Genomic DNA, 8,390 nt, shown 5'->3' with positions numbered 1-8,390 from the left:
ACTGGTTGGAGGTAGTGTAGAGGGTGGAGTCTCTGAGACTGGTTGGAGGTATTGTAGAGAGGGTGGAGTCTCTGAGACTGGTTGGAGGTAGTGCAGAGAGGGTGGAGTCTCTGAGACTGGTTGGAGGTAGTGTAGAGGGTGGAGTCTCTGAGACTGGTTGGAGGTAGTGTAGAGAGGGTGGAGTCTGAGACTGGTTGGAGGTAGTGTAGAGGGTGGAATCTGAGACTGGTTGGAGGTAGTGTAGAGAGGGTGGAGTCTCTGAGACTGGTTGGAGGTAGTGTAGAGGGTGGAGTCTCTGAGACTGGTTGGAGGTAGTGTAGAGAGGGTGAAGTCTCTGAGACTGGTTGGAGGTAGTGCTAGAGGGTGGAGTCTCTGAGACTAAACAAACCATGAACAAAACAAGTCCTTCATTCTCTGGATGGTGATGAACAACAGGAAGGATTCTGTATTCTATACTCTCACTGCGTTTTAGGACATCATTATAGGACAAAGATGGCTTTACAGACAGCTGGTACTTTGAAATTTAGCTTCTCACATTTACAGCAACAATAACAGTTGTTTTCTGAAGTGCTATTGCTTAATAAAATAGCTACTAGAAGTAGACCAACAATGAGTTCAAAGTGCATCTTTTCAAGATGAGAACAAAAAGAGAACAGAGAGTACGAAAAAAAAAATGTATGAAATGTATGAATTCACTACTGTAAGTCGCTCTCGATAAGAGCGTCTGCTAAATGACTAAAATGTAAATGTAAACAATACCAGAACCTGTTCATCACAACCTTTCATCAAACCAAGAATGAGTTTACATCATTTAGTTAAGTATAGTTTATTAATTCGACCATTTAAAAAAAACAAGCACACATAAAACTTGAAAAAGCCTTTACATGCATGGGAGTAAAATCAGAGGATAACACACAATACAGTCTGGGACTTATTTCCATTGAGGTCCTTTTGAGACAAGATGTCTAGACAAGATCAAACACAGTTAAACACAATATGGCAGTGAAATAATAAAACCAAAACAGAGTAGAAGAACATCTATCTCATCATTCCAGTTACATCATAGGGGATATTCATATAGGCACAGAAGACATCAAACATATTTTTACTTTACTTTTAAAGCTGTCCAGAGAGGACGTTGTTTTTATAGGCAGAGGCAACTCATTCCATTCTGAGGCTCCAGTATACAAGAAAGTACCTTTCCCAGCATTACTCCTGAACCTGTATAAGCACACATCAGCAACACTTGATCTGGTGCTGTGATTGTGTGCATCCCTAACATGAGGAAAGTAATCACTTAGATATCTGGGCGTAGGCCCATAAATACTCCTGTAAACCAACCTAGTCTAATCTGGGACACCCTAGCCTCAACATGCAGCCAGTTTAGTTCCTGAAAGCAGCGGCTGCCTATGTGAGTACGTGGACTCACCTTCGATACTACCCTGATCAGCTTATTCTGGGCTGTCTGGAGCTTCCCCTTCATATGTTTAGATAAGCCCCCAAACCAGGAAGTACTAGCATAGTCAAAATGGCATTGAATGAGGGCAGTAGCTAGCACTTTCATGGAGTCCTTATCAAGCAGCTTGGACTTTCTAGCCAAAAACCTAGTCCTGGCATTAACCTTCCCTAGCACCTTATTGGCAATGCTCACACCTCCTAAGCTTCCATCAAGGATACATCCCAAGTAGCTAACAGAGGTCTTAGTAGTCAGCACCTCACCCCCTAACTCCACTCTGATTTCAGACAACCTACACAATTTATGTCTGGATCCAAAAATAATTGGTTCAGTTTTCCCTAAGTGCAGAGATAGCTTATTATCTCCAAGGCATTTGCTAATGTTAGTAAGCTCTGTGCTAAACATAGTTTTACTTTGTGAGACACCAGAAGTGTAGAGTCATCTGCATAAAGGAAAAGACGGCAAGAACAAGCATCTTTCATATCGTTAATATACAATGAAAACAACAGAGGCCCAAGCACGCTCCCCTGCGGAACGCCACAACTCATTGGTTTTGCCTGAGACAGTGAACCATTAACCTCTACTACTTGCTCCCTTCCTGACAAATAGGACTTTACCCAGCCTAGAGGGATACTGCTCAACCCCAGTGCCTCCAGTTTGGAGATTAGGAAACAGTGGTTAACTGAATCAAAGGCCTTCGGCTTGGTTTTGGGAAGGCAGATATCCAGCCAGACAATCTCCAGATCAGCGCTTAAATCTGATCTGACGTTATAAGTAATGTCTGATCTTACAAACGCACATATCTTCCCACCTTTCCGATTCCGATCCTTCCTGACAACAGAGTAATTACCCATCTCAATTTCAGAGTCACAAACAGATGAATCCAACCATGTCTCAGTAAAACATAAGCCACCCACCTCTGATTTGCAAACCAAAAGGCGTATCTCATCGATCTTCGGTAGTAGGCTTCGGACGTTTAAGTGCACAAAATATAAGTCCTTCTTCCCAAAGGTCTCATTGAATTCCCGATCCACTTGTAACTCGCCTCTCACTGCGCTGCCATCTTCCCACTGCACTGCCTCAGGTGGCCTCTCTACCGCCATGGAGCACCCCTCCCCAGGTGCTACTCCATCGTCCTCACCACCGTGTCCCCCGTCACTCGCCTCTGGTGGCCTCCACTCCGCTGTGGGGTCCCCTTCCTCCGGTGCACTCTCCACCCTCGGTAAGGCTTCTGGTCCAACTCCACCTTCAATGCTGACACACCCCGTGGGTACAGCACACAGACAGCAACGGTAACCTTCATTGACCCCATGTCAAAAGCTAGAATCGCAAAATTTCAGATGAATCCACTGCGCACATTTCCTAACATACCAAAGCTTTGCTTTTACTCTTTATCCAACGTTCGCAAGAGGAACATGGGTGCATAGGCCGTTTGATGGGGTTTGTGGTAAAGTGAGGTCCAGGGCATTGATGGATACCACCTGATAAAAAAAAGGCATAGAGTTATTATAAGATCTCCACCATTCATTTGTGATTTCAGACTGGCCTTCGATGATTGTTTTGGTTTGTGCCAAGGTGCTATGAAAGTTTGGTACATAACATTCCTTTCAAATAAGAAGTACTGGATGCCATCAAAAGTGTTTGCATGACTGAGAAGTTGCTGAGAATTTACTATTCTTTCATCTAGATTGCAGATGCAATTATTTCCAGTGACATTTAAAACAAACACATAAAGTAAAAGTGCTGCCACCATGCCAAACTTGCCGGTCGCCATCTTGGACCTGAATATAGTAGTCAAATTTTGTGGTAGAAATTCCCTTATAGTGGGTTGCATTTTAGCTGTAACTGCCTATGAATGCACTGTGCATCTCAGTAGAACGTGCATTCCTTCTCAGCTGAGGGAGTAAAGTTAGTCTGTGTCATAGATAAGATTTGATGTGCTTTAGATGCTCAGACAGGCCCTCACTCTGTCATTATGTGCTGTGTAGTTTTTGGTAAACAACTCTTATCAGAAACAAGTATGGAGGTTTCAATTTCACGCTTGATTAAAACGGACAAATATGTGCTGCACCTTTCTTGACACGGGGTCACTTAAACCAACGTTTCGGTCATGATGGTCTCATCTGACAAAACAGGAACCCCACTAAAGGTCACTGAAACTTGGGTTTAAATGACCATTAATATATTGTGAAGGAGCTCCACCATGCAGAATGTTCTTTTCCTTCTATTAGTCAAAACTTAGATTATTCCTTCAAGTATCGGGACATCATTCCACAGTTCAGACACAGTTCTGAAGCAATCTAAGAAGGAAATCAGGCTACGTGCAAGATACAGATAAGCAACCATAACATCTGTGACAGGCAGTGACAGGAATGGATTGTGATCAAACCAGTCTTTTCAATGCCAGTAATCTACAGTACGAAATGTTCTTTGAAACTCTTATGAATTAACTTTTATTCTCAAACCAGAAATAGTCGTTGTAATGTCCGTACTTGGTTCTATTCAACAGTTTGCAAAGGTGAAGGAACGCCTCAGGCGTAAAGTGGTTGTGTTGTTGGCACAAGTAAAGGTAAGGTGAATTAAATACATGGTATGTCTACACTTAGACAAAGTAGACCTACCACAGCAGTATCACAATGACGGGGAGTAGACCGCCACAGAATCCTTTCAGCACACACAATCATTGTCCCTCTTTCCCCAGGCGACTGACAAAGAGAAAGATGATTTCACCTTTGATGAGTCTAAATTAATCATCAGAGAACTTGCTGCTGAACTGAGCAGGGTAGTACCGGTAAGTCCCTCTGTGTAGTGAAAAGAAAGTATGTGACCTTATCTTACATGGTCATGAGTCATAATCAGTTGTCCTGTACCAGTGTCAAGACTTCATACTGCAGTGGGCTGAGGAACTGAATCACTAACCACAGACTGGACAGGTAAATACACCACGGGGCAGTCACCACAGACTAGACAGGTACATGCACCATGGGGCAGTCACCACAGACTGGACAGGTAAATACACAATGGGGCAGTCACCACAGACTGGACAGGTAATTACACCATGGGGCAGTCACCACAGACTGGACAGGTAATTACACCATGGGGCAGTCACCACAGACTGGACAGGTAAATACACCATGGGGCAGTCACCACAGACTGGACAGGTAAATACACCATGGGGCAGTCACCACAGACTGGACAGGTAAATACACCATGGGGCAGTCACCACAGACTGGACAGGTAATTACACCATGGGGCAGTCACCACAGACTGGACAGGTAAATACACCATGGGGCAGTTACCACAGACTGGACAGGTAATTACACCATGGGGCAGTTACCACAGACTGGACAGGTAAATACACCATGGGGCGATTAAAACGAACACAGAATAAACTTAGTCCTAGACTAAAAATAATTTTCCATGGACATCCAGGATTTAGATTTATCTGTATCCGGGGAAACCGCCCACATACTGTATGTTAAAGGTAAACCTGGCACCGGTTTAAATACAACAGTCATACTGTACACAGCACACATCATGTGCAAACAGTGTTGACTGCCAGCTGCTCTTGATGAAGTAGCGTGTGATAAACCACCTGACCTGTTGTTCACTAGATACCATCTGGGAAATTCACAAGAGACAGGAGAAATGAGGAACCTCTAGATCAACAGGGACCAGACAAGGAAGAGAAACTGAAGGAAGCCAGAAAAGCACTGTCTAACTGGGCCTGGACACTTAAGGGCATGGAACAGGTGATTGATAGAAAAGAAGAAAAAAAACACAAAAAGTCATCTGTAACATTACAATGATACATATTACCAGGAGAGCATCCTGCAGTATCATCCCATGTCTCTATGTCTCTGTGTCTCTGTAGAACTCAGTGTGTCCAGGAGAGGATGTGTGTTCAGTCCTGGAGGATCTGGAGACACAGTGGAAGAGAGGGAAACTATCCAGCATGCTCCCTGTTATGGACTTTATCATCTGTAGCATGCTACAGGAACAGCGCCAGGAGGTCAGATATAAACAGAGACATGTTTCATGTCTCTATGAGTGACATTTATATGAAGTTGAACTTTTGATTAACATGGCTGTTGATTTTACAGGGCTCCATTGTTGAACTATAGAATAACCAGGCTGTTGATTTTACAGGGCTCCATTGCAAAGCAGTGGTTCAGAAGCAGAGGTTAGTATCTGCTACCACTGTGTGTGTTATTATAGAAGTCAACATATACATTGTATTAATCAGTTCATTTATCGAACATGTTTTGTTTTTTCTTCATATTTTTCCCTTAGTGACTCTGAATCACATTCCTGACTCGGGTACGTCAAATTCCACAGTTAACGTCTGGTTGTTTTGTAAACATATAAATAAACATAAATAAACATTTCTTCATTGCTAACATGATTCTAAATGTCTTGTCTGTTTCATTACAGTTTGGAAATGGATTTCGAAAGCATCAGGTTGGTATGGTTCATTGCCAACGTAAATATTTATTCAAATGAGATAACATGCAAAAACTAGTTTCAGTGTCCTGGTATGAACAAAAAACTTCATTGGTTGGCTGTATAACTAGGATGATTATCAATGCAAAATACTTTTTTTTTTTTAATTACCATAATAACAATCTTGTCACAAACAGTAAGGTTTCTCCTGCCACTATCTTTCTAATTTCTAACTTCATTTGATTTATCTCCTTACAGATAAGATCACAATGGATGAAAAAACAGCCAACCCAAGTCTCCTACTGTCCCCTGACAGGAAAAGAGTGAAAATGGCCACCATCATTGAGAGTGTCTACAATCCCTGGGATTACTACGAAATGACTCCCAAAATGTACAATGGTTGGTGGTGTGTACTGGGGACAAAAGGTTTTAACTCAGGAAGGCATTACTGGGAGGTGGGGGTCAGGGGCAAGGCAGAGTGGAGGATAGGGGTGGTTAGAGAGTCAGCACCACGACAAGGCTTTTTTGACCTGAGTCCACAGAGAGGTTACTGGACTCTGCGTCTGCAGCTTGGACAACTCATGGCTGTAACTGCACCAATCACTAAACTGAACCAGGCTGTACCTTCAAAGGTTGGGGTCTCTCTGGATATAGAGGAGGGACAGGTCTCCTTCTATGATGCAGCGAAAAGGCGGCATATTTACACTTTTGATGTCGACTTTGATCAATCTGAAAAGATTTACCCCCTTTTTCACACCATTGAGACAGACAGAGAGCTGGTTATTCTGTAGTTTCATCTTCCTAGAGTTATGGTCACTCTGCCAGAGTTCCAGAGTTCCTCTGTGGAGAAGAGAGAACCTTCTAGAAGGTTATGTATATATATAGTAAATATGCACATACAGTTGGTTAAAGGGTTACATAGAGCTCACCACCACCCACTTTATTGTACATGTCTTTCTAGCAACTGAAATTCTTTTATTTTCAGCTCGCATTGAATAAAAATTATTTAACAGTGAGATTGTTTTATTGCATCTACTCATAATACTTTCTAGCGACACTGAATGTTATATTAGTTACTGTAGTAAAAAAGAAGTCGTACTTTGCCTGGAAAAAGAGTCAAACTGGATCTTCAGATCTCCACCACGTATATGGTCTCGCTATTGTTATTTTACTACTGCTCTTTAATTACTTGTTACTTTTATTTCTTATTCGTATTTATTTTATTTTTTAAATTAAACTGCATTGTTTGGTTAGGGGCTCATGGGTAAGCATTTCACTGTAAGGTCTACTACACCTGTTGTATTCGGCGCATGTTACAAATAAAATTTGATTTGATTTGAACAAGATCTTTATCATATTGCTGCTTACCATCAGAAGGAAGTGGTTAAACTGTCTGCACTGTTGCTCAACTGATCATGAAGTAAACAATGTATTTCTGCTTGCTTTCAGTTTCACTTTTCAGTCAAAATACAGAAGCCAGTGTCAACATCTGAGCATTTGTAACCGACTGGCTCAAATCGGTCTTACAGTATGTAGCAAAATTTGAAATTGTATTTTTTATATTGGATAAAAGTAGAGACTCCGAGCTACAAAGTACACCGAAATGTAACATTCAGTAGGTCTACACAGCACAGTACCAAAAACAAGATCCCACAAACTGACGGTGAAAAAAAGGCTTCCTAAGTATGATCCCCAATCAGAGACAACGATAGACAGCTGCCTCTGATTGGGAACCATACCCAGCCAACAAAGAAATAGAAAACATAGATTGCCCACCCTAGTCACACCCTGACCTAACTAAATAGAGAATAAAAGGGATCTCTAAGGTCAGGGCGTGACAAATATACTTTTTTTTTTTTTTAAAGCCGCATTAAATGTTTACGTTCAAACTGTTCTCCTGTGAAGAAGTAGCCTCATGCAGCGCAACACATCTCCTTCACACAGAGTTGATCAGGCTGTTGATTGTGGCCTGTGGAATGTTGTCCCTCTCCTCTTCAATGGCTGTGCGAAGTTGCTGGATATTGGCGGGAACTGGAAAATGCTGTCATACATGTCAATCCAGAACATCCCTAACATGCTCAATGCCAAACCTTCATACCATAACCGCAACACACAGCCCACATCGTTGTCACCACATTAGCTAACATTATAGTCAACATAGCAACTACAACTAACGCATCCTAGGTTTTGTATTGAAGTCAATGTACTCAGAGGAGGACAGGAAATAGCTTTCCTCTGGCTACACCATGGTGCTACCCTACAGAGTGCTGTTGAGGCTACTGTAGACCTTCATTGTAAAACAGTGTGTTCTAGTCAGTTATTAGGTGACATGTGAATAATTATTTTAGTATACTTATATCTAAAAATGACAACTTTTTCACTATTTCAATTTTGATGAAATTCATTGAGTGTGAATGTCCTTCCCTTCCTCCTCTGAGGAGCCTCCACTGGTGTGAAAACCTCTGGTTTGTTTGGGTCATTCCAACAGCAA

At 42.0% G+C, this 8,390-nt stretch overlaps 1 protein-coding gene across 1 annotated transcript; it reads left to right on the top strand.

The window, feature by feature from the left end:
* The first annotated feature begins 3,923 nt into the window (after nucleotides 1-3,923).
* Nucleotides 3,924-7,245, top strand: LOC123730504 (E3 ubiquitin-protein ligase TRIM69-like). The gene is made up of 8 exons (XM_082969201.1): nucleotides 3,924-4,025; nucleotides 4,158-4,247; nucleotides 5,071-5,208; nucleotides 5,331-5,468; nucleotides 5,606-5,639; nucleotides 5,750-5,776; nucleotides 5,891-5,917; nucleotides 6,158-7,245. Exons 1-8 carry the CDS (start codon nucleotides 3,939-3,941, stop codon nucleotides 6,688-6,690), a joined length of 1,074 nt encoding a protein of 357 aa, XP_082825327.1. The 5' UTR covers nucleotides 3,924-3,938; the 3' UTR covers nucleotides 6,691-7,245.
* Nucleotides 7,246-8,390: the final 1,145 nt, after the last annotated feature.

The sequence above is a fragment of the Salmo salar genome, chromosome 25, assembly GCF_965601325.2.
Source record: "Salmo salar chromosome 25, fSalSal1, whole genome shotgun sequence".
Classification (NCBI taxonomy): Eukaryota; Metazoa; Chordata; class Actinopteri; order Salmoniformes; family Salmonidae; genus Salmo; species Salmo salar.
This window is presented reverse-complemented; position numbering and strand designations above follow the sequence as displayed.